The sequence below is a fragment of the Phocoena phocoena genome, chromosome X (assembly GCF_963924675.1).
Source record: "Phocoena phocoena chromosome X, mPhoPho1.1, whole genome shotgun sequence".
NCBI classification, from domain to species: domain Eukaryota; kingdom Metazoa; phylum Chordata; class Mammalia; order Artiodactyla; family Phocoenidae; genus Phocoena; species Phocoena phocoena.
In genome coordinates, this window is record NC_089240.1 from 114,614,201 (window position 1) to 114,641,131 (window position 26,931).

Here is a 26,931-nt window from a genome sequence, read left to right on the forward strand (position 1 = left end):
ATGTGAGTGTCGTCCACTGTGGGTCTGTTTCTATCCCGAGGGGATTTCCTTTGTTTTTGTCTGAGATTTAGAGACTGCTGCATTTTGAGTTTCATCTTCCCTTCTGAGTGTAAGTTCTCTTCGGAATGAGAAAAAAGTTTATATTGTTACTGTAGGGTATAAAGCCAATGGGAGAACAAAACAGAAGAAAGTAAATAGGGGAAACAGTAGAATTGGACTCAGTTACCCCCAATACCACTTTTAGCTTTAATATGCTATGATTGTGTGACTTAAGGGAAAAAAAAATCATGTCTTAAAGGGATGAAAGGCTAGGGATGGCCATTGCATGAGGATTTATAAGGCCTTTTACTTTTGGATAATGCACTTTCAGGAATTAGAAATTCCAAGGGAGCTTGAAATGTTTAAAGTGAGTAAGGAATGATGGTTAGTTCAAGACCTGCCTGGGGCACAGATTTGGAGAGGTGATTGCAGTGAAATTGGCAGGCACTGAGTAGTATCCAGAAGACCATGACAAAGGCAACTGGTCATCTGAGAACTATTTTCTCTGCTCCTGCCCTGCACGTATACTAGTCCCCTGTCAAAGGGACATCCAGAAGAATCCCTTTGAAAAATAAACATGGTTCTGGTATACCATGGTAAGCTGATTTTTTAAAACATTGAATGTGACTGCCTGTCTTCCATACCCTGGGATTTTGGTTTCTTTTGCATGTTCAAACACAAATGGGTTCAAGAAAGTTCATAGAATGTAATGGAAGTAAATCCACGATAGGTTATTAAAAGAAAATTGGAAATGTCTGGAGTATACAACATTCTTTTAAAGAACTGTGTCTATGATTTTTCTTTATCACCAAGGTAATACGTGGTCCTTGTAAAAATCTTAGAGCTTTACAGAAATATATAGCATGGATAGCAAAAATCTTCAGAAACCTGCCTTTCCCCACCTACTCTGGTTAACAGCTTATTTTATATATTTCTCTAGATTTGTTGCCATGTGTTTACTAAGAGAATGGGCTCCCACTCTACATACTGTTTTACAACTTTCTTTTCTTGTTTTAGAATACCTCATGTACATCCTCTCAGGCCAATACATACGGATCTAGCTTATTCATTTTGATGACTGCGTAGAATTCTTTTGTACGGGTGTGCCTTGGTGTATTTATCCAATTACCTTAGTGATGGACATTTCAGTTACTTCACTTTAGTATATATATTTTATACACCCCGGCCGATATAGATTTCTAGAAGTGGGATTGCTGAAACAAAGTCTTACCACCATTTTGGTGTGCAAATAATGACCCAGCTCTTTTAGAGTGTCTCTTTGGAGCCCTAGTATTATGAGAATTCCAAGCTGGGGGATGTTACTGTTCTGCCTGAGTTGTCTTTCTCCTGAACTTGTTCCCTCATGTATTTGGTACTATATTTCATTTTTCTATAATTTTTTTTATAAATTTATTTATTTATTTTTATTTATTTTTGGCTATGTTGGGTCTTCGTTGCTGCATGCAGGCTTTCTCTAGTTGCGGCGATCGGGGGCCACACTTCATTGCGGTGCGCGGGCTTCTCATTGTGGTGGCTTCTCTTGTTGTGGAGCACGGGCTCTAAGCACGCGGGCTTCAGTAGTTGCGGCACGCGGGCTCAGTAGTTGTGGTGCACGGGCTCTAGAGCACAGGCTCAGTAGTTGTGGCGCACAGGCTTAGCTGCTCTGTGGCATGTGGGATCTTCCTGGACCAGGGCTCGAACCAGTGTCCCCTGCATTGGCAGGTGGATTCTCAACCACTGCGCCACCAGGGAAGTCCCTCATTTTTCTATAATTTTTTGATGATTTTGGTACAGAGACATTACTGAGGAAGAAATAACCATGCACCGAACGTTTGTAAGTAATTTTTCAAAACAAATCTACTTGCAACCCATCCTATACCTGATTAGATATAGCTAAATAGCTCTTCCATTCAAGTGTATATTATCAGGCAAAGTTCAGTTGTGATAACTGAGGGTCAAATTACATTACTTTCTTTGGGATCTGCACAAGAAGCCACTAAGAAAACCATCCTCTGCTTTTCTGAACTGTCTATGTGGTAGTTTTTTGAGGCACATTTTTGGGGCTACAGTAGTATGGAATGATTTGGGGATTGTAAATGATAAATGGAATTTCTTGGTTGTAGACATCTGGCAAAAAAGCCTGGTTTTTCCAAGAGTGACACAATTGTTTGCAAGACAGGCATTCACGTAATAAATCCAGAGTGTGACAAAACCATCTTCCATCATCTGTTCCAGTGCCTCAAAGCTTTACAATGTTAGATTCTGAAAGAATTAGTATGCGCCCAGGGTTTAAGGTGTTTAAATCTGAGACAAATATTTTGACTATACAAAATACAGTCAAGCCTACAGTGCATTCCAAATTACCTGCCATCATTTAAAATACATTCTGTAAATACCTGAGTCAGAATTTAAAGATTGAACACAGTATAGATAACATCACATAAGTAAAATTCCTGTCAAATAATAGATGTAAAAAGCTTTTGGTGATAATATGGTCCCCAGAGTCAGGCTGCCTGGGTTAGAATCTCTGCTTTTCCACTTCCTAACTGTGAGACCTTGGGCAGCTTAATTAAACTCCCTATGCCTCGGTTTCCTCATCTGTAAAATGAGGATAATAATATTACCATTCCTCACAGGGCTGTCGGGAAGATGGAACGGGATAACTTACATACAGCGCTTAGCACAGGACATAGAGTGCAGTGAAATCTTGCTCGTGTTAAAATTATCATCGCCATGTTTGGATCCAAATCCTGTGAGCCATCAGGTGCGGGATACTGGGCAGATCATTTAAGTTCTGTGAGACTAGAAAATGGGGTGACCATCCCTGCATTACCTACCCTACAGTGTTGGTGTCAGGACTAAATGCATTGATGTTTTTGCAGGTGATTTTTAGATGGCAATGGGTTACATAAATGTAAAGTATAATTACGATCGTGGTTGTTAACGATAAGCCCCCTAGTCAATTGTGACGTTTGTTTAAAGATTTCAGTGACTACGTACTTTTCTTTTGCGTTATTTGAAACAGAGAGAAGGGCAAGGAATGGCTACAATTTCCCGTGTACCATACAGGTAGGAGCTGAGTTTATTCATAGCTGGTACATTTAGTTCTGATTTTCCTTCCATTTAATTCTGTATGTGTAGCCTGTTGGTCAGAGTTGTCAGAAGGAGATCAAAGTACCTGGTGGTTATTTTACAGATGCTGTAAATGGGCTCTTGCCTTCACGAAATAAGTTGTTTTGGTTGGTCACGGCACAGCCTAACAGCCTGCCTGCTGCCTCTTTGTAGTGAAGAGAAAATGGGGTCCAAAGTGGTCATAATTTGGGGGTAGGGCAATAAAGCATTTATTGTTATCAAAAAAGTCCAGGAAATACTGAGCAGGGAAATTGAAAAACAACATGGAAAGCAGGCTCGGTCCTGTTCAGACTCGTGGTCTGGCTCCTCCCGGAACACTGTCTATTGCTGGTCTGCTCGATGCAGCCCAAGAAGGACATATAGCCATAGGAGGCTCGTGGAAAGGTCATTAAAATGTTCAGGGTGCTAAGGGTAGAGGGTCTGTTCTACTCTTGCAGCAAGAGGAGAGGGTTAAAAAAGAAGAGTCCTCTTCAGACTGAGAAGATGAAAGCTGAGAAGATAGTCTACCAGGGGAATGGGTAGGATGAACAGGGACTTCACCAAATATGGATCAGTCGCGGGGGGTGGGGCATGGCTTCGATTGGACATAGAGAGAAATTTTAGGTAAACACAGGCGCATCTGATTTTCAAGAGCTGATAGGAAATATAGGAAATGTGTTCTTCCAAAAGATGTATCTACAAATGGAAATGGAGAAAAGGCATAGGTAAGTTTGTGAATCTGAAATGTGCTCAGTAATGGAGGAGTAGAGGAATTTAGAATGTTTGAGGACCTCGCTATAGAGATCGAGGTTAAGGACAGCCCTATTCTTTCATAACATATCTTTTAGTAGACAGAATATTCCGAAATGAAATATTAGGTCTTTGTGACCTTGGCTAAGGCTCAGTTCCTTCATCTGTAGAATGGGGATAATAATAGCACTACCTCATAAAGTTCTTGTGAAGATAACATGAATTAAAAACATGTAGAACAAGAGCTCTACAAATGTTGGCTACTGTTATTATCGTTATTATTCTATTATAGAAATAGGCCTTCTGCAGAACACAGCTTTACAGACTAATTGAGCATGTAAAAGGGTAAAAGGTTTCCTCTGAAGTAATAAATCCTGAGTACTCCATCTTCCCTATTAATTATCACAGACTCCTAGAAATCGCACGGCTAGTCAATTTCAACATAATGCAAATGTTGCTGACTGTTCTTTTGAAAATGGGTTTTGAGTTGTTTGTTTTGGATACGAGAAAATTTATCAGATGACTTCAATATGCTGTCTTCCATCATTTCTTGAGATTTGCCACTTAATAGCTGTAAAATGCTTGATATTTATGGACTACTAATTAAGTCATCTGCAACGCAGGCCAAGTTGCACTCTGTGGCCATAACTCCAACATCTTTTTTTTTGCTCTTCTTTTTAGCTGTGCTTGTCAGGTCATCATAAAGGCCAACTCTTCTTTAGTGCCCACCAAATTGATCAGCAGCATCAAAAGTAAAATACATGGCAACCTCACTCATGGAAACTTCACATCAGATCAGTTGATGTTATTAGCAAAGTCTGAACACGTTGCAGTGAAAAAACTAGGTAATTTCCATTGGGTATTTCCATATAAATTCACTCTTTGTTATAAAGCTCCAAATGCATACATAGTAAGAGATTCTGCCTTCAGAGGGGGAGAGAAACTGTCTTCAGTTTCCTTTCCACATCCTCAGTGCTCGTCTTGCCCTGGCAACCTTTCTACCTGGAAGAGCTTATAAAAACGAGTGCCAGAGGGGTTACCAGAGACCATCGATCCGCTCTGGATATTAGCAGCGACCAGTTCATCAATGGAGTGGGCGGACTGTTTCTCTTGCTTAAATACACCAGAGAGGGAGAGGAAGGCGTCTTACATCCTCACTCAGAGAGAAAACTGGGATGGTTGGGCAAGGCTGGCTGGCCCGCTTCTCCGGCCACCCTGATTTCTGGAATCAGGGTCATAAACCTCGTGGGTGGTCAGTAAAAACTGGGACCTTGGGAATTCCCTGGTGGCCCAGTGGTTAGGACTCCATGCTCTCACTGACGTGGGCCCAGGTTCGACCTCTGGTCGGGGAACTAAGATCCTGCAAACCGCGTGGCGTGGCCAAAACAACTACCTCCCCCCGCAAAAAAAAAAAAAAACCCTGGGACCTTACCACATAAACTTAGCTCAGGACATGTCTCCCTTAATGTGACAACACTTGGCAGCAAAACCTTGCCGTCAGCATCAACAAGAGAACAGAGCACCCTGGTCTGTACTACCAATGACAAACACACTGAGTTTTCTAAAACCAAATCCGCCCCAGAGCCCATTAAGAAGGGAGGCGCCACCAGAAAAAGAAGCCAGCCTTTAGCCTCCTGTCACTGCACCTCAAACTATTAACAACTGCCACTCAAAAGGAAGGCAATCGACAGGTGGGGACTGATTTGATTTTTTACTCTACATCCCTTTGCGTGGCTTGATTTTTTTCAATGCCTATGTACCATTTTAATAGAGCCAAAGCAGAAAAACCGGCCCATCAAGTGGTAGTTTTAAGGCAAAGGACCAAATGTGAGATCGTACTGGGAGCCTTATTTAAAAAAAAAAAAAAGATTCCATTTAATGTTATTTTCAGCCTGGTTTAAATTGCCTGGTAGAAAACTTTCCCCTTTTATTAGCTGATGTTTACGTGCAGGGTAATAATGTTGGGTGATAATGGATGTTCATGAAACTTTTAAGTGCCTTTTGCCCTTTCAAATGTGCATACATTTTCTCTGTAGAGCCCAGAAAGTGCAAAGCTGAAGAAACGGCCTCTAAATACAAAGGGACATATAAGTGGCTCTTAACCCACCCTACCGAGACAGCCCAAACTAGATGCATAAAAAATCAGGATGGAAACGCTACTAGAATCTGGTATGTACCAGCCGAGTTCTAATTGAGAGTTCAGATACATAAAGGTCTGCTTAATTGGGAGCATGTTTCCATGTCATTTGATCATGCTCCCTCCCTTTCTTTCTTTTACCTTGTGGACCTACTTAAGCATACACATGCCATACAATAACATTCCAGAAAAAATTTCAAAACAGAAGAGAAAAAAAAAGCACCCATAATCCCACGACCTGAACACAGCTTTTTTAAGTTGTCGTATTTTTCCATTTGGCCTTTCACCGTATGCCCTTTAAATTTTATGTAGTGGTATTCACCGTCCTTATGGCACTAATGTCATTCACCCTTTCACTCAATGGTTTATCAAACGTTTTCCATGCTTTACATTCATCTTCTTAATGACTTTCAAAAACCTGCCTCAGACGCTACCTCATTGATGGGCCATAATAATTTACTAAATCACTCTTCTATTGTTGACTTTAACATTTTCCTTTTTAAAATCATCAGCCCCTCTTTTCCTACTCTCTGCTACTGATTTATGCCATTAACTTAAGTGGGCAGGCCAGGGGGGCAGCAGGTTTTGACAAAAGTTTAAAAATTCTCTTTTGGAGGGTGACATCTTGGACTGGGTCCTACCTCTTCCTGCCTGCATCTAATCACTTAGCAAGTCATGCAGCTTTTGTGGTCATAATCAGAGCTCACATCTACCCTTTCTTCTCCTACCCCACTGCCACTCCCTGGGTGCCTACGATTAAAGTAGTCTCCTTGCCTTCTAACAGCCCACTACCCCCCCAGCTACACTCCACCAGCGTGATTTTCCTAAAGTCTGGCTGGCATCGTTCCAATCTCCCACGCCAGTTCCATATTGCTTCAAGAATTAAGTCCAAACCCCTAAAGTACTCATAGACCTGCAGGCTCCTTTCCCTAACATGCACTCCAGCCAACAAGGGCCATTGCCACTCTGGACTTGCATCTCTTTCTCTGCTTGTGCTATTTGCTCTGCTTGGTTGCAGGAGTGGGGGACACTTTCTCCATCTCTGTCCTTTTTTTTTTTTTTTTTTTTTGCGGTACGCGGGCCTCTCACTGTTGTGGCCTCTCTCGTTGCGGAGCACAGGCTCCGGACGCGCAGCCTCAGCGGCCATGGCTCACGGACCTAGCCAGTCCGCGGCATGTGGGATCTTCCCAGACCAGGGCACGAACCCATGTCCCCTGCATCGGCAGGCGGACTCTCAACCACTGCGCCACCAGGGAAGCCCCATCTCTGTCCTTTTAGCGTCCAGCTCAGCTCAAAAGTTGCAAATAAGTTCTCCTTGATTGATGGCTCAACAGATTCTGTTTTGTTTCTACACTTTTTCCATCTCATATCTTGCCTAATAAATGTAGTTACATTTACAGTCTCAAAGCACCAAGTTACAAGCTCCTCAAGGGACGAGACCTTGCCCTGTTTGTCTGTAGTACCTACTACCAGTCCTAGAACACAGAAGGTTCCCAATAAATGTGTTAGCTGATTTGAAATGAACTGGCTTGAATTGGATGGGGCATTGTGGAGGGTGGATGATGAAGGCCAATTGAGTCACAGAGGGTGCTATACTAACTGCCTTGAGTAAATTAATATGCTGAAATAGAGAACACAATTCTAACAGGAATTCCCTCTTAAAATGAGGGTAAGGGGCAAAAGTGAGGGTAGGAGTCATGTCCAGAGGGGCAAAAATCTCTGCCTTGATTCTCGGTCCGATGGATGTGGCCCTGCTCCATCTCAGCCTCTCTTGCCTGTTTATACCTCCTGCATGGGGACCCTAGATTCACTTGCTCCTCAAGAGCAAAGTTTTCTTCACTGTACAAACACTGGGCTACCACCTTTGCTATCTCAGCCAGGAGGCTGGGAATGGGCAAAGGGGAGGCATGCCAAGGGCACACCGTGTTCCTTCACCATTCGCTTTCAAAGTATTCTGGCCTCATCTTCCAACCATGAAGCTTTTTGTTATCTCTCCTCTCCTTTTCAGCTCAATCAGTATCAACACTGGCAAATCTCACTGGGAAAAACCAAAGTTTAGACAATGCAAATTGCTTCAAGCGCTTCCTAATAAGATTGTGGATCTTGCTAATATTACAATAAGTGACGGTAAGACTGTTCTGTACACGTTAGAGAAATAATGGAACTCAGTTTGCCTACTTGACCCGAGACCAGAGAGAGTACAGGCAAACCACCCGTAGGAATACCTACCTGACAACAATCCAATTTCAGAAACGAGGTAGTTACATTGGTGGAGGTGGGAGTGGAGCATGAGAAGTCAGAACTGTCAGTGTTTTTTGTTTTATACTGTTTTTTATTCTATAATTGTTGGCTAATTATTTTTGTTTTATTTTAATTTTTTAAAGGTTTTAATAGATAATACTTCATATAGTTCAATACTGAAAAAATAAAGAAATGTATGCAGCCATTCAGTTAGTATCCAAGGAGATATCTATGCATCTATAAGGAAATGTGTGTGTGTGTGTGTGTGTGTGTGTATTCTTCTTCCCTTTTTGTATGCGAAGTGGAGCGTGCTATACATGCTGTTCTGCACCTTGCTTTTTCCTCTTAACATTATATTGCAGATATTATCATACTAGTATATGATAATATAATACACATTCTTTTTTTCACTGAGTTGTATTAACTGCATGAATATGCTACAATTGATTTCTTTAGCCTGTTGCCTGCGGATGGTAATTTAACTTGATAATTACACTTTACTTTGAAAATACTGCTGTAATGGATATCATGCATGTGTCATTTTGTGCAAGTATGGTATTCTTGAAGCATAAATTCCTAAAAGTAGAATTGCTGGGTCAGTCATACTTTTCTTTAAGATAAATTATCTTTATTTGCTATGCCAAAACATTTTTGAATTGATAAAGCTGGACTTTACATTATCATTTCTTTTATTTCTTATTTGTCTTATTTCTTTTAGTATTTTTATTTTATTTTTTAATTTTTTAATGGTTTTCCTTTTTTTTCTTTTAGTATTTTTTAAATTGAAGCATAGTTAATTTACGATGTACAGCAAAGTGATTCAGTTATACATGTGTAAATATATATATTCTTTTTCAGATTCTTTTCCATTATACGTTATTAAAAGATATTGAGTAGAGTTCCCTGCGCTATACAGAAGGACCTTGTTGTTTATATATTTTATTTTATTTTTTTTAATTTTTTTTTATTTTTATATATTTTATATACAGTAGTTTGTATCTGTTAATCCCAGACTCCTAATTTATCCCTTCTCCCCCTTCCCCTTTGGTAACCATAAGTTTGTTTTCTAAGTCTGAGTCTGTTTTGTAAGTTCTTTTGTGTCATATTTTAGATTCCACATATTCGTGATATCATATGGTATGTGTCTTTCTCTGTCTGACTTACTTCACTTAGTATGACAATCTCTAGGTCCATCCATGTTTCTGCAAATGGCATATTTCATTCTTTTTTATGGCTGAGTAATATTCCGTTTACATATATATTATATATATATATATTATATATATATATACTATATCTTCTTTATCCATTTGTCTGTTAATGGACTTTGAGGTTGCTTCCATGTCTTGGTTATTGTAAGTAGTGCTGCTATGAACACTGGGGTGCATGTGTCTTTTCAAATAAATCATACTTTTGATGGTGTCAAAATGCTCTCTGTAATAATTGCACCAACTTAAACTCCCACTTGCAAAGTGTGAAAGTGCCTGTTTCAGAACATCTTCAAATCAACACAGCATGCTATCAGATTTTAGGATCTTGATTTGATAAGTATAAGTTAATCTCAATGTAGTTAAAATTTTTTATGGAGGTACTGACATCATAAAATTCAGCCATGTAATGTGTACAATTCAGTGTTTTTTAGTCTATTTGCTAGATTTTGCAACCATCACCACTAATTCTAGGACATTTTAATTACTCCTAAAAGAAACCCCATACATGTTAGCAGTCACTCTCCATTCTCTCCTCCCCCCAACCCCTGGAAACCTCCAATCTACTTTCTTCCTTCTTTTAATTTTATTTTATTGTAGTAACTACACTTTATGTGAGATCTACCTTCTTGACAATTTTTTTTTACATCTTTATTGGAGTATAATTGCTTTACAATGGTGTGTTAGTTTCTGCTTCGTAACAAAGTGAATCAGTTATACATATACATATGTTCCCATATCTCTTCCCTCTTGCATCTCCCTCCCTCCCACCCTCCCTATCCCACCCCTCCAGGTGGTCACAAAGCACCGAGCAGATCTCCCTGTGCTATGCGGCTGCTTCCCACTAGCTACTTACCTTACGTTTGGTAGTGTATATATGTCCATGCCTCTCTCTCGCTTTGTCACAGCTTACCCTTTCTGCTCCCCATATCCTCAAGTCCGTTCTTTAGTAGGTCTGTGTCTTTATTCCCGTCTTACCCCAGGTTCTTCATGACATTTTTTTTTCTTAAATTCCATATATATGTGTTAGCATAAGGTATTTGCCTTTCTCTTTCTGACTTACTTCACTCTGTATGACAGACTCTAGGTCCATCCACCTCATTACAAATAGCTCAATTTCATTTCTTTTTATGGCTGAGTAATATTCCATTGTATATATGTGCCACATCTTCTTTATCCATTCATCCGATGATGGACACTTAGGTTGTTTCCATCTCCGGGCTATTGTAAATAGAGCTGCAATGAGCATTTTGGTACATGACTCTTTTTGAATTATGGTTTTCTCAGGGTATATGCCCAGTAGTGAAATTGCTGGGTCATATGGTAGTTCTATTTGTAGTTTTTTAAGGAACCTCCATACTGTTCTCCATAGTGGCTGTACCAATTCACATTCCCACCAGCAGTGCAAGAGTGTTCCCTTTTCTCCACACCCTCTCTAGCATGTATTGTTTGTAGATTTTTTGATGTTGGCCATTCTGACTGGTGTGAGATGATATCTCATTGTAGTTTTGATTTGCATTTCTCTAATGATTAATGATGTTGAGCATTCTTTCATGTGTCTGTTGACAAGCTGTATATCTTCTTTGGAGAAATGTCTATTTAGGTCTTCTGCCCATTTTTGGATTGGGTTGTTTGTTTTTTTGTTATTGAGCTGTATGAGCTGCTTATAAATTTTGGAGATTAATCCTTTGTCAGTTGCTTCATTTGCAAATATTTTCTCCCATTCTGAGGATTATCTTTTGCTCTTGTTTATGGTTTCCTTTGCTGTGCAAAAGCTTTCAAGTTTCATTAGGTCCCATTTGTTTATTTTTATTTCCATTTCTCTAGGAGGTGGGTCAAAAAGAATCTTGCTGTGATTTATGTCATAGAGTGTCCCGCCTATGTTTTCCTCTAAGAGTTTGATAGTTTCTGGCCTTACATTTAGGTCTTTAATCCATTTTGAGCTTATTTTTGTGTATGGTGTTAGGGAGTGATCTAATCTCATACTTTTACATGTACCTGTCCAGTTTTCCCAGCACCACTTATTGAAGAGGCTGTCCTTTCTCCACTGTACATTCCTGCCACCTTTATCAAAGATAAGGTGACCATATGTGCATGGGTTTATCTCTGGGCTTTCTATCCTGTTCCATTGATCTATCTTTCTGTTTTTGTGCCAGTACCATACTGTCTTGATTACTGTAGCTTTGTAGTATAGTCTGAAGTCAGGAAGCCTGATTCCTCCAGCTCCGTTTTTCGTTCTCAACATTGCTTTGGCTATTCGGGGTCTTTTGTGTTTCCATACAAATTGTGAAATTTTTTGTTCTAGTTCTGTGAAAAATGCCATTGGTAGTTTGATAGGGATTGCTTGAATCTGTAGATTGCTTTGGGTAGTAGAGTCATTTTCACAATGTTGATTCTTCCAATCCAAGAACGTGGTATATCTCTCCATCTATTTGTATCATCTTTAATTTCTTTCATCAGTGTCTTATAATTTTCTGCATACAGGTCTTTTGTCTCCTTAGGTAGGTTTATTCCTAGATATTTTATTCTTTTTGTTGCAATGGTAAATGGGAGTGTTTTCTTGATTTCACTTTCAGATTTTTCATCATTAGTGTATAGGAATGCCAGAGATTTCTGTGCATTAATTTTGTATCCTGCTACTTTACCAAATTCATCGGTATTTGTTTTTCTCTTTCTGACTTACTTCACTCTGTATGACAGACTCGGCAGGCGGATTCTTAACCACTGCGCCAACAGGGAAGCCCCTGCATGACGTTGTTGATGATCACTATTAATTGTTGTTATTTACACTTAATATCTCATCTACTTCTCACAAGAAACCAAGACTCAAAGAGTGCTGTGATCTGAATGTTTGTGTCCCCTCAAAATTCTTGTGTTGAAATCCTAACCCCCAAGGTGATGGTATTAGCAAGTGGGTCGTTTGGGCAGTGATTAGATCATGAGGCTGGGGCCCTCATGAATGGGAATCATGCCCTTATAAAAGAGGCCCCAGAGAGCACCCTCACCCTTTCCACCATGTGAGGACACAGCAAGAAGGTGCCATCTATCAACCAGAAAGCAAGCCTTCACTAGAACCCAACCATGTAGGCATCTCGATCTTGGACTTTCAGCCTCCAGAACTTTGAGAAATAAATTTCTGTTGTTTATAAGCCACTTAATCTGGACTTTGTTATAGCAGCCCTAACAGACTAAGACAAAGAAGTTAAGTAGTTTTGCCCAAGGTCACACAGCTAGGAAGTGGCATAGCTAGGAATTAAACCCAGGATGTCTGACTCCAAAGTTCAAGTATTTAAGAGGTTCATACGTTAATGCCTGGGTGTGTTTGCATTTTCTAAGGATGCTATCCAAAGAAATGAATTTCTAATGGTCAAATTTTCACAGAGTTATTTTTGGGGAGGTTGTACTGAGCCAGCTTAAACATACCACATACCAACTCAAATATAACACATTATCTCTAGCTATGTCTGTATGATGCTCAGTTTTCCTGGAGTTCTGTAACTGCTCCCCCTCTATCTAAATTCTATTTGTTCCTGTGGGCTTAGCTCAAATTCCACCCAGGAAGTTTGCCTGGAGTTCATGAGTCCCTGCTCTCGTCCTCACCCCGCTGCTTGTATTCTTGTTTTACACCCCTGCATAGCTTCTAGACTGGTATTCCCAAGGAGGTTGTGGCATACATCATGGCTCAGGCATGTTTTATTTTCATGGCACCTAGCACAAGGCTAGGTACCCAACAGGTTTTCAGTAGCTATATATTTATTAGACTTTTTTTTTAATGGAAATAATAGGTTGGACCCAGGACAGGCCAGTTAATGAACAAATAATTTTAATAAAAATTAAGAATGTGGTTCATAGCACTCAGACCCTTTTGGTGAGCTTGTAATTTCTCTGTATCATCTCAGATGCCATTATTTTAGTCTTAGTTTCTCTCCTTTCTTCAGAGAGCTGTGCTTGTTTTGTAGAATAAAAGATAAACCTGTTTTGCATAGATTTCACACCTAATAAGTCATTTTTATTCACTAACACCTTCCACTGAAAGAGATTTAAGATCTTTGCCAAAATTAGCCTTCAGACGTCATAGTGCTAGACGAAGGAGGATTAGAAGTAGCCTACCATCAATTTCAGAACCGGAAGGGTCCTTATAATTCATCGTGTCCCATCTCCTCATTTTACCAATGAGGATATTGAGACCCAGAGAGGAAGGGACCTGCTGGAGGTGACACAGTTTATTCATTTATTCACCCAGTTATTTATTCAGTTAGGAAATATTTATTAAATTCCTACTATGTGTCTTGTGTGGTGCTGGATGGTGGGGGGAGGTTCTCACATGGAAGGGGGTGACCTGAGGCTGGGACCTGGGCCACTGTTTTGGGGGAGTAAGCACTTACAAGAGATGCCACCGTTTAACTACATCCCATCCCCACCCCCAAGTTCTGAGTCTCACAGCCCTGCTTTCACACTGCTTCTTCTAACATCTTTTAATCAAAATCTTAACTGTCATTACAACATACTACCTTAAGTATCGTTGATAAGACACCACTCCTGGAAAACACGTGCCTCCCCTTCCACCCCTCCACTAGCGGGCAGTCCTCGGGGAGAGGGACAAAGCACGAGGCAAGTACAATACGGCACAGGGGCTCTGGAAGCACGGGGATGGCACCTACCCCTGTGTGGGAGCTCAGGAAAGGCCAGCTGTAGGAGAGGCATCAGCTGAGACCCGAGGTTGAGTACCAGCTAGAAGATGAAAAAGGGTGAGGAAAGGAGGGAGGAGTGTTTCCGGCAGAGGACACTGCTTCTGTAAAGGTTCCGAAGTGAAATAGGTACAACTGGAGCCTAGAGCCAGAAGGTGGAAGAGTGAGCAATGGTTTACTTCCTTTCCCTGAACAGCCGCCATTTTGTAAGTCAAGGAAATAAAGCCAGAGAGCAGGTTAATTCAATCCTGGGTCACAGTGTGTTTCTCCAACTTTGGCCTTTTCACTACAGAAAACTACATCTCTTAGACTAAGTTGGGAGGGTTGTCGTGTGCCACAAATAAGACCCTGCACAGACAAATAAATATTTAAAAAAAAACATTGGCTACTTAACAGATGTGATTCCAAGACTTAATGAAAATTGTCCCATTCCAGGTAGCAGAGGTGTATTGTAATTGGGGCCTTCTAGAAATAATGCCTTAGCCTAAAGGGATAAATAATATAGTGGGTTTCTAGAACAATGGCAGATTGGCAGGGGAGTCACTGGGGGGCAGGTGGATCTTTTGGTTGTCCCATCACTCTAAATGATATTTAATTCCGTTTATTTTTGAGGGAGGCAAATCACTTAATTCAAAATAATGGAACATTTTTATCCTTTGATTTTCCATGAAGAGCATTAAAATATGTATTAATTATCACCAAAGGATTAAAACCATAGTCATATGGCATAACATAAAGAATATATTAATAAACGATCAAATTTAGCCATGGTATAAGAATGAATTACTATTCCATTCTTTGATGCTAATGTATGTCCAGTATGGAGTCTTACTAGCTTCCTTCATTGCCAATCTAAAGACCATATGGTACAGCATAGTTTTCATAGACCTTAATTCTAGAAGGGAAGAAGGAAGAGTGGGAGAGGGAACTTAAACAGAAATAGGTACGAAATGAAGCATGTTTCATGGGTAAGATCTCTTCATTTTGGCTGGGGCCACAGCTCTCCAAGCATCCCCCATAACCAATTTCTCATTGCCCTCCATTTCCTTGGAGATTGCAAGAGTGTTTCAGGAATGTTCACTAGGCCTAATGATAGGCAGCTCAATTTTGTATCCATAAGGCTTGACCTCAGCTGTGAGCCCCAAATTCCACAGTTCCACAAGAAACACCCACCTCACATCAGACCTGCATTGACCATCTACAGTCCCCTCCTGGACTTTGCACCAGGAGGACGTGGCAAATTCTTATGTTACCAAATGCTTTAAAGGACACATACCAGTTCACCATGCAGCAGTAACATACTATTTTCTCACTTGTAAACCCCAAGATTCTTGGGGTTCGTTTTAAAACCAACTCACAAACGGTCCGTCTGTGTGTGTGTGTGTGTGTGTGTGTGTGTGTGTCTAGTGTTTGAGAAAACATTGAGAAGAAAACACTTTGTGTGTAGTTGTCATTGTATGGTAACGATCACAAGGAAAGGTATTTGCCTCTGATTTTTCTTTTTTCTAGAATTATGATCAAGTTCACTGTGCCTTTTGGGACCTTGAGAATAACAGTAAGTATTTTTCTTAGCAAGCTTTGGCCTTGGTTCTCAATGAGACTTTGCCCCTGACCCTCAATGAGACTTTGCCCCTGCTATCTGGCAGTTACATGGGAGCGAGTTGTACTGAAGTTACTGTCTTATCAGACCCTACAGGGGACTCTGAATGACCAAGATATAAATATGGGTTTCATATCTAATTAGGGCATGGGAGTTTTTGTAAAACTTTCTTTTTGAGAAGAAACTTATTTTGGAGATCAGGAAAAAAAAAATCACATAACTCAGCAAGCTGGAAGAAACAAAGTTGCAAGACCCAGTACAGAGCAGTCCTGAGCTGTTTGAAGAAAGTTAAGGGATGAAGATCTGGCTCTCTTTATCTGTCTTTCCCATTAGACTTGCCACATTTTTCCTTCTTCTCTTCTACATTGACTGTGTGACCTTGGGCGGTCCATTTACTCTCTAGGGGCTTCAATCTTTTTATTTTTTCACCAAGGGGATAAGACTTTCTAGTTGGTCTCGAAGGGTCCTTCCTGCTTGGCTGGGTATGAGTCTTTGGGGACCATAAGAGAAGGGGTCGTGGAAATAATGCCATTTGCAGCAACATGGATGGACCTAGAGGTTGTCACACTGAGTGAGGTAAGTCAGACAGAGAAAGACAAATACCATATAATATCGCTTATATGTGGACTCTAAAAAAAATGGTACAAATGAACTTATTTACAAAACAGAAATAGAGTCACGGATGTGAAAAATTGGATTTTTTACATGGTTACCCGGAGGGAAAGGGGGGAGGAATAAATTGGGAGACTGGGATTGACATATACACACCACTATATATAAAATAGATAACCAACAAGGACCTACTGTATAGCAAAGGGAACTCTACTCAATAGTTTGTAATAACCTATATGGGCAAAGAATCTAAAAAAAGTGGTTATATGTATATGTATAACTGATTTACTTTGCTGTACAGCAGAAACTAACACAATGTTGTAAATCAACTATACTCCAATAAAAATTTTTTTTAAAAGAGAGAAGGGGTCGTGGAAGGGGATTGCTGAATGGGCTCCTCTTAAGCTTGTCATTGCCATTGGAATCTCCAGGGATATAGCCAAATCTCAGAGAATTCCACACGGAAGCAATGGCCCCTGGAATGCCAGGAGTGGCCCTGGGACCAGTCCTTCCACCTGTGGAAGCTCTGCCTGGGACTTTTCCTTTTTTTAGTATCCTCGGAGTTCTGGGGGAAATTCTCTTCCCATTCGACTCCCTGGCGTGTGGAATACTACTGCTTTCCTATAACAGAGATAGCGCTGTCCTTTTCTGGTCCCCTCCAAGTCGCCCAGGATAAGATTTCCGTAAAATGGTAGGCTTTGTTCCCCACAGCCTCCGTAACTTGATCTGTGTGTTCATAATGCCTCTTGCTGGGCTCCTCCCAGGTCATCTTTGGCCCCTACTCCTCTGTCCATGGATCCAGAACTTCTGGGATCTATTGTCATTATCCTGGATGGACAAATTTTGACCACACTTAGATGCCTGCCCTAGGATAACCCCTCTGGTCTAGTACTACTCTGGAGGTTTTACCCTAAACCTGGTCTAGTACACAAGCTCTACAGGTTCTTGAGGTATGTGGGTTAGTTCTAGAACCCTGAATATGCTTAGGAGTGAGAAACTAGGCAGGTGGCAAATAGACCAGAGGCTTTAATTGGCCCTGAGGAGTTCCAGACCATCATCTGGCTTAAATGCAAAGCACTTGAGACCATTTGAATTCTGGGTTGAGCTGGCTGTTTCAGATGTCTATTCCAGTCCCACCAAGGAGGCCCACGTGTCAGCCTATATTCCATAGCTCATGCCCTTCAAAACGTTCTAGACCTACCTGTTTCCCCTTTGTGCTCCTTGAAAAACCAGTCTTTACTCTGTCATTCCAGCATGGTGGTAGAACTGTTGTTCATCATTAGAGTCTGTCCTAATCTGTAGAAGAATGGGAAAAGTGAGAACCAAAGAAGTTATGCCATTTATGAAGTTCCCCGCAAGTCACTTTTGCCTATTAGACTTAATTTAATTTCAGTGTTCAATTACACGGCTATCCTGCTGTCTTAAATGATACTAATTATAGCACACTTCGGAAAGGTACATATAATGAAAAGTTAAACATTTCTGAGAAAAGCAAAATTGCTTTGAAATTCCCTTCTGTCGCTTGCAGAGGGGCAAGGTGGACGGAATTCGTCAGGCTGTAAAGTAAAGGAAGCAAACCTAAATCACACAATCTGTCAGTGTGACCATCTCACCCATTTTGGAGTCTTAATGGTGAGTTGTCTCTCAGTCACTCCTTGATAGAATTTTGACAACTTTTTATTAGATTACAGACCAGAAATATATGTGTGAACTAAGTTGTGGAAAAGTTCCACGCAAGTGGAAAAACAGCCCCCTACCTTGTTCATTCAAAGTAGAGCAAATCGAAACAAATATTTATTTTTCTCCTTATAAAATTAATGCCTGTGGGCTTCCCTGGTGGCGCGGTGGTTGAGAGTCCGCCTGCCGATGCAGGGGACACGGGTTCGTGCCCCGGTCCGGGAAGATCCCACGTGCCGCGGAGCGGCTGGGCCCGTGAGCCATGGCCGCTGAGCCTGCGCGTCTGGAGCCTGTGCTCCGCAACGGGAGAGGCCACAACGGTGACAGGCCTGCGTATCGCAAAATAAATAAATAAAAAATAACTTATAAAAAAAAAATAAAATAAATAAAATAAAATTAATGCCTGCTTGTCAAAATTCAAACATTCCAGAAAAGGTCCCTATAATCCCCCTCCCAAGAGATCACCACCTTTAACACCTTTATGTATATTCCTTCAGGTTCTTTTCCTGTGTGTATATTAATATATGTTTTTGTTTTATAAAAATAGGGTCAAATTATTCATACTGTTTTTACCACTTGCTTTTCACCTAACAATATATATTGGACAGCTTTCAGGCAAATACATGTCCATCTACTGAATTTTTTAAAAATACATTTATAGTATTCCACTGTGTGGATTTAACACAATGAATTTAACCAATCCCCTATAGGTAGACATTTGAGTTGTTACTGTTTTTCTCCGTTATGAACAATGCTGTAATACGCATTTTTATTTGTCTTCTAATATTGGTGTAAGCATTTCTGTAGAATAAATGGATGGAAGTAGAATTGCTTCCAATTAAAATATTAAATTGTAATAGATATTGTCTATTTGCACTGTAGGGAAGTGCATATTGTTTTGGTGCTCGTGGTACTTAACCAAACAAGAGTTATCTGATCAATTCGCATATCCAGGCTTAGAGCCTCGGAGTCATCGTTAACCTTTCTATCTCCTTCGTTTCCTATGGTCCTCCCTAACATCAGGACTTGATGCGTTTTCCTTCAGAATGGCTCTCAAATGTGTTTCCTTCTTCTCTATCCACCCTTGAGTACTTTGTTAGTTCTCCTAAATTACTTTATTGTACATAGTATATACTAGTATCTGAATGTGTTGTGTATGAGTTGTTTCTTCTACTAATGGTAAACTCCTTGAGGGCTGAGAGTCTGTTTTATATTTTTCTTTCTTTTTACCATATCTATTCAACAAATAAGAGGTGCTCCACTGATAATTATTGAACTTTAAGAATTTTGTTTACTCCCCTGCAAATTGGTTAGAACATTATGGCATGAGTCAAAAGACCAGGGCCCACAGTCCAGCTCTGTCACTAACTATCTATGTGATCTTGGTCGGGTTATTTCACTTGTTTGGACCTTACATTTGTCTTCTGAAATGTGAAAGATTGGAATAGACCAGGGTTTCTTAACCTCAGCACTATTGCTCTTCTGGGACAAATAATTCTTTGTCGTGGGTGCCGTTTTGTGCATTCTAGGATGTTTAGCAGCATTCCTGGTCTCTACCCACTAGATGCCAGTAGCACCCTCTCTAGCTGTGACAACCAAAAATGTCTCCAGACGTTGCTACATGTCCCTGGGCAGGGGCAAAATTGTGTCCAGTTGAGAACTACCAAAGTAGACCAGCACTTCTTAACCTTTTATGAGTCACGAAGCTCCATTACCATCTGATGAAAGCTATGGACTGTCTTCCCAGTACGATGCATACCATTCAAATAATTTTGCATACCATTTCAGGTCTTTTATGGTCCTCAGGTTAAGAAATTACTGGTTTATGTGATCTCTAAGGTCCACTTTGTCACTTAATTTTATGAAAATTATTTAAGGTCTAAGGGAAAGGAACATTTTTTGATGTTCTGTGCAGTGTTTTGGGACGCTCAGTACAGATAATAATTCACTTTGTATCCCAAATTCACATCTATTAGTTTGGTTATATTTGAAGTGTGGAACATGTTAATGACAATAAAACCAAGGACTAAATGTTCTCCCAGTACTGTTGATGGCTCTCCATGCCCTATACACAGTAAGTTGCACTAGGCATACTCAACCAACAATATACAGTGTTATCATATATCCATGTACATACTCTGGTTTTATAAGAGCTTTAACAGAGATGCTGTATATCCTGGGAACCTCCTGTTAGTGAGCACTGGAAGTGTTTTACCATAAACTTGCCCTGGCAAGTGTATAAAATACAACACATTGCATTCCCTAGGATTTATCCAGGTCTGCAGTGGATGCAGTGAATGAACGGATATTAGTGCTTATAACATACATCGGATGTGGCGTCTCCTCCATTTTCCTGGGAGTTGCAATAGTGACATACACAGCTTTTCAGTAAGTTGGTAGAGTCTTACTCTAAATTTAATTTGGTTTGATGGATGCTATTGGCATTGTGACCTTGTTAATTTCATGTTAGTTTCACAAAAAGTTTCTTATCACAATAGGGAGAGGCCAGATCCATTAGATTATGAAGTGGGCAGGTTAAAAACAAAACAAAACAACCAAGGCTTCTCTGAAAAAGAAAAAAGATTGTAATTAAATTTTAAGAAAGCAAGAGCTGGGGTAGGGAGGGTGGGAGGGAGATGCAAGAGGGAGGAGATATGGGGATATATGTATATGTATAGCTGATTTACTTTGTTATAAAGCAGAAACTAACACACCATTGTAAAGCAATTATACTCCAATAAAGATGTTTAAAAAAATCTAATGAATCAGAATTACTCAAATAAATAAATTAGTAAATAAATAAAAAAGCAAGAGGGTTGAGGTAGGAGAAGGTTTCTCTAACAGGATACAAAAACACTAACCATAAAAGAAAAAGTTGACAAATCAGACTTCATTAAAATTAAGAACTTCTTTTCATCAAAAGATACCATGAAAGTAGTGAAAAGGCAAACCACAGATTGGGAGAAGATATTCACAATGCATATATCTGACGAAGGATTTGTATGCAGAATATATAAAAACTACAGAGCAAAAGGCAAAAGAAAGACAATACAGTTAAAAATGGGCAAAAGAGGGCTTCCCTGGTGGCGCAGTGGTTGAGAGTCCGCCTGCCGATGCAGGGGACACGGGTTCGTGCCCCGGTCCGGGAAGATCCCACATGCCGCGGAGCGGCTGGGCCCGTGAGCCATGGCCGCTGAGCCTGCGTGTCCAGAGCAACGGGAGAGGCCACAACAGTGAGAGGCCCGTGTACCGCAAAAAAAAAAAAAAAAAAATGGGCAAAAGACTTGAACAAGCACCTCACAAAAGAAGATATCCACGTCTAGTCCTAACCTCTACCCAAATGGCTAACAAGCGTACGACAAGGTTCTCAAAATCATTACTCATCAGAAAAATGCTAATCAAAACCACAATTATACTTTTATGCCCCCACCAGAATGGCTAAAATTAAAAATACTGAAAATAGCAAGGGTCAACAAGGATATGGAAAACTACAAATGGCACAGACACTTTGGAAAATTCTTTGGCGGTACTTACTAAAGATAAATATCCATCAGCTGTTGACCCAGAAATTTCACTGTTAGGGAGAGATGATTGTATATGTCCACGGAAAGATATATACAAGAATATTCACAGCAGCTTCACTTATAGTGGCCCAAAATTGGAAACAACCCCAATGTACATTAACAGTTGACTAGTTGAATAACTTGTAGTATATTCATAAAATAGAATGCTTCACAGCAGTAAAAATGAATAAACTACCATTGGCCCTTGAACAACATGGGTTTGTTGTTCAAACAAACTGTGAGAGTTCGCTTACATGCAGATTTTTTCAATAGTGAATACTATGGGGACTGCATGATTCTGGGCTGGTTGAATCCGAGGATACAGAACCGAGGATAAGGAGGAGGGACAACTACAAGTTATAAGCGGATTTTCGACTGCTCGGAGGGTCAGTGCCCCTAACTCCCAAGGTTCAACTATACTTCTACATGATATAATGTAATATCTAAATCTCATAGACAGAGAGTTGAGCAAAGGAAGCAAGAAAAAGAAGAGAACATGCTGTATGGTTCCATTTATTTGAAGTTTCAAGTAGAGGCAAAACTAAACCTATGTGGATAGAAGTTAACTATTGGTTACCTCTAGTGGAGGGTATTGAATGGGAGAAGGAATGAAGGAGCCTTCTGAGACGCCGAAAATACTCTACCTCTTGATCTGTGTGGGGGTTCCACGGGTGTATTCATTTGTAAAGATTCAGTGAGTTGCATTCTTAGGACTTGTGTACTTACCCCAATTTAAAAAACCCATGTACACACAAAATGAAAATTGCAAAATTTAAATCAATAGACATATAATAGAAATGAAAAAGAATCAAAGGGAAAGATTTTTTTTTTAATTTGGAAAATACAGGATCAGTTTTCACAAGTACAACTGTGATCACTTAGTGAAACTTAAGGTCGTATTTCCATGATGCTAAATATCTGGATCTTTGGAAATACCCAAGTAGCTACTTGAAATGGTTTCCATAAGTCATCCTGCTATTTGGTCATATGTAGATCCAGCCTTGAGTCTGCTGAAGGAGTGGTGGGAGAACTGTAGTATCCAGGAAACTCTTTCCTTCCTTCTCTTCAAAAGAGAAAAAGAAACAGAAAAAAGGGGACTGCTTAGCTGACAGAGGCTATTATAATTCCTGTCAGTGAAGGTCACCATGTTTAGAATACTTTGACTCTACCTGGAAAGAGAGTGGGGGACTCGAAAATTCAGTACATATAAGATAATATGAATAATTTAATTTTAATAGGCAGTTCTTTTATTCTTTCACTTATTATGCAGATAAAACATGGCGATGCTTAATCAAAAACAGAGACCCTACCTAACATTGTGCCTTTTCCTTTAGCAAACTTCGAAAAGATCATCCTTCCAAAATCCTGATCAACCTGTGCACAGCACTACTGATGCTAAACCTGGTATTTCTGGTCAATTCCCGGTCATCATCATTTCAGAAATCGGGCCTTTGTATCACAGCCGCTGTGGCACTTCATTACTTCCTGCTCGTTTCTTTGACTTGGATGGGTCTGGAGGCAGTCCACATGTATTTTGCTCTAGTCAAAGTCTTCAACATATACATTCCCAATTATATCCTTAAATTTTGTCTGTTTGGTTGGGGTAAGTATACCTGCCACGGTCCTTGATGTCTTTGTTTCAAGCCTGTGTCTGTCTAATTCTAGCTCCATTAGACAAATTATTTGGGACCAAATGCTGTTATTATCATAGGTAAGGAGTTAAGGATTGCTTCACTGGTGTTTGGGTGGGCATTTCTTTTTCTGTATGTATTGCTCTATAAATTCAACTTTTAACCTCTATGGTGAGGAATCGGTCCACACATATTTACTGAGCACCTGCTTGTGTGCTGTGCTAAATGCTGGATCTACAGTAGTGAACCTGTCAGCTTTTATCCTCCCCTTTACTCAATTTACAATCCCAGCAAATACACACGGATACAACAGCCAACACTGAGGTAGCGCTCCATGTGCCTGACGCGGTTTGAAGTGTCTCGTTTAGTCTAACTGTCTCATACTCATTTAATCTTCCCGATACCTCTCTGGGAAAGGTTTCATCATTGTTCCCATTTAAGAGATGAGAATGCTGAGGCACAAAGAGATTAGGTAATTTGCCAGAGTTTACACAGCTAGTAAGTGGCAGAACTGGGATTTGAACCAGGGGGTCTGTCTCCATAGTTTGGACTTTGACCTCTAGGATCCAGTCATATTGTTTAAGGGCCAGGGAAAAGACTTGCAAGATGTGAGAGGGTGCTGGCTCAGACATGCCCCCATTCACACCACGCCTCATGACTGTCACCGTTCTGCTGCCCTGTAGAAGAAGCCAGGTAGGAACTCAGCATGAACAGTTCCTGACTTAAATGTCATTTCATTGGTTGGCTTTCCTGCATTCCTAACTGACATGGACAAGTCAGCCCTTCCCCACCCCTTGCCTATTCAAACCGGCTTTGAGGTTCAGAAAATGTGTTGGATCCATAAGGGATGTGTATTAAGTGAGATGCGTAGGATACCTGGGAAGATAGATTTTATCCTCCACTGCCTTGGTGAAGACAGTAGCTTTGCAATTAGCTACTCATCCTTTTAATGAGTTCATTAACGTAGTACATGCTTTCTTTGGATACACGGTTAGTGCTATTAGCCACGGTAATGTGGGGAGCAGAGACGGGCAAATGCTAAACAAAGCATGATCTAAGAAATGGTTTGAGTATAGTTTGGAACCCGTCAGAAATACAAAGCCAAAAGCAGTCAGAACACTCCCTTTTGTGCCTGGCAACCCTCACCTCGAGTCAACTGGAAGACTGAAAAATGTTGTGGAAGAGGCTTCATGAATAACCCAGAAGGTGGATAACCCACATCTGGCTAACTGTGCAGGGGCTGGGAATAGCACTCATTCCCCCGGCATCACTCATTCTCGGCTTCCTCGTCCGACCCTTCTTCCTTCACCTGCTCCTTCGTGTTGGTATTCCCCAGGGCTGGCTTCTCATCTCCTTGATCACACTTTCTGGGGTGCAGCGGGGAGGCAGGCAAGGCTAAGGCTTGGTAATTGGAGGCAGGAAAAACTTGAGGAGTGTCAAGTACACACCCAAGCCAAGGCCAAGCCATGGTGAAGGCCTGACCGGCTCAACCAGCAAAGATACAATGAGCCGCTTTCAGACTCAGTCGATGACTTATGTAGACGGTGAAAAGACAAGTAGCTAAAGCTGCCAGCTCCCAGGTCCTTTCTCCCCACACTACAAAGAATGACACCCAAACCAGAGAGAGCAGATGGCTGCCACACGAGTCGCAGGATTCCCTGCTGCTGACGAGCCAGCTCTCAGGTGAAGCTCTGTGGTTTCTACTGTGCAGCTCTGTTCTGAGGGCGCGGGGTGCAAAGCCCCACCCTGCCTCAGAGCCCGGGAGGCGATGAGAAGCTGCATCATGACAGCCTTCTGGGGAGAAGAGTAGGAGACGGCCTCGGAGCCCCTCCTCACAGGCCTGCCTCGTCTTCTCGAATTCGTGGAGGATCACAAGGCATTCCACCCAAACTCAGATCAGTCGTGGTACAAGCCTTTGCCTGCTTGGTCTCTGGATCCCTGCAAGGTCGGCCAGGGAGCCACTGCAGAGCTGGCCCGCTACAGGGAGTCTCAGAGCATTTAAATATTAGACAGATGCAATCAACTGTTAGGAAAATAAATATTAGTCTCTGTTTGTGTTTGAAGTTCTGTCTTCCTAATGCCGAAACAACCTGTTGAAAAGGTTTCATTCCTTTATTTAAATCCCTGTCGAAGGCAGTAGATATATTTGTCCACATTTTTTAATAACAAGTAGGCATCTTTTTTGGTTTAATTAGCAAAGTGTTAACACAGCTTGGGGACTGTCTCACGACTTTCTTCCTAAATGCGAGACCTCCCTCCATCCCTCCCTTCCGGCCCCAAACTAGTATTGTTTTCATCTGTGTCGTGCTGGGCCCTGTGCTAGGTGTGCCACACACAGAGCAGAAGGGACTGTCCTGTCAATCACAGGATAGGACGATGGAGGATTTCTTAAGATGCTTGGCACTCTGGGGTTTGAAACAGCTTTGGAAAGTGTCTTACAAAACCCCTAAAATGTGTGCAGGTGTTATGCTCTTAATTTAGGAGAAATACATTGTGAAAAAGAAAGAAGTCTTTTAAGTTTTGCAAATGTACAGGTAATTGGATTTTTAAACCCTGTGTCTATACTCATGTCACGTTTGACCACTTTGACTGAACTGATTGCTTTATTATACTTGGGCTGAATTGACTGATCGTTAACTGGTCGATCTAGTCAAAATGTCAAACTAGTAATGAGCGTGGAAACGGCTTCCCTGTCAGAAAAGCACTGAAGGCTGCAGCTGATTGCCTTTGCCCTTCCTCCAAGGTGGCCTAGACAAAAAGAGACCGGGAACTAAGGGGCAGTGTTGAAAGAGAGACAAATTGGCAGCCGATCCTCCGAGAAGAAACGCTTTATGCGAACTTGCATTCCCATGAACTAGATGTGCCAAGTTGATTTTTGGCACTTGTGCTATTTTTAATAACCAGTGGGTGCTGTACTGAAGCCATTGGCATGCTGTTTAGTTTAGCAGATTAGAGAACTCCTAGAAATGTTTAACCTGGAAGAATTCACAAACATTTTGCAAACAATGGTATTTTGATGCCCACACATCTGTGGCTCATTTAAAGTGTCTTAATGTATCAGTGCCAACACTCATTGATCGGGAGCCCTCCCGCTTCCTAATGGGATGCCTTTGGCTTGCTTTCTCGCTCTAGGAATCCCAGCGATTGTGGTGGTGATTATACTCGGTATGAAAAAAGATCTGTATGGGACTCTGGGCTCAATGACTCCATTGTAAGTACCAGCATGTCTGCTTCTCCAGTGGTAACGCTCTTGGCCATCAGGGTATGGTGAGGTGCTCCCTGGCCTGAGGCTTGGTCTTGACACTGGCTTCAGGGAGGAAATTGGTCTCAGCCTTTTTACCCTAACAAAGTCATGCGTGCACTGATACAATGGTTAGGTGTCTGCGCTCAGTATGACCTTGGTCAATCAACTTACTTTACCTCTTCCTTCCATTTCCTCCTCTGGGAAACGGGGATAATAATGTTTGCTCTCAGCGTTGGGTGCAGATTAAAATGACACCATGTATATAAAGTGCTCAGTATGTGGCCTGTTCCATCGGTGATACATATCTGGTAGCGATTATTAATTAATGAATAGTTTATTTATCTATTTAATTTTTTGACTGGTAAAGAGCTCTCAAATTTATTAAATGGGACTATAATAATGATGTAAATACAATGCAAGAAAACATAAT

The 26,931-nt window shown here is 40.9% G+C and overlaps 1 protein-coding gene across 1 annotated transcript in view; it reads left to right on the top strand.

Moving 5' to 3' along the window:
- Window positions 1-26,931, top strand: part of ADGRG4 (adhesion G protein-coupled receptor G4) — a 75,336-nt gene that overhangs the window by 23,681 nt on the left and 24,724 nt on the right. The window contains 11 exon segments of the mRNA XM_065900270.1: window positions 1,836-1,880; window positions 3,063-3,108; window positions 4,582-4,745; window positions 5,937-6,069; window positions 8,046-8,164; window positions 8,735-8,751; window positions 15,684-15,729; window positions 17,915-18,018; window positions 20,330-20,451; window positions 22,961-23,229; window positions 26,390-26,468. Coding sequence (XP_065756342.1) covers window positions 1,836-1,880; window positions 3,063-3,108; window positions 4,582-4,745; window positions 5,937-6,069; window positions 8,046-8,164; window positions 8,735-8,751; window positions 15,684-15,729; window positions 17,915-18,018; window positions 20,330-20,451; window positions 22,961-23,229; window positions 26,390-26,468 — 1,144 coding nt within the window.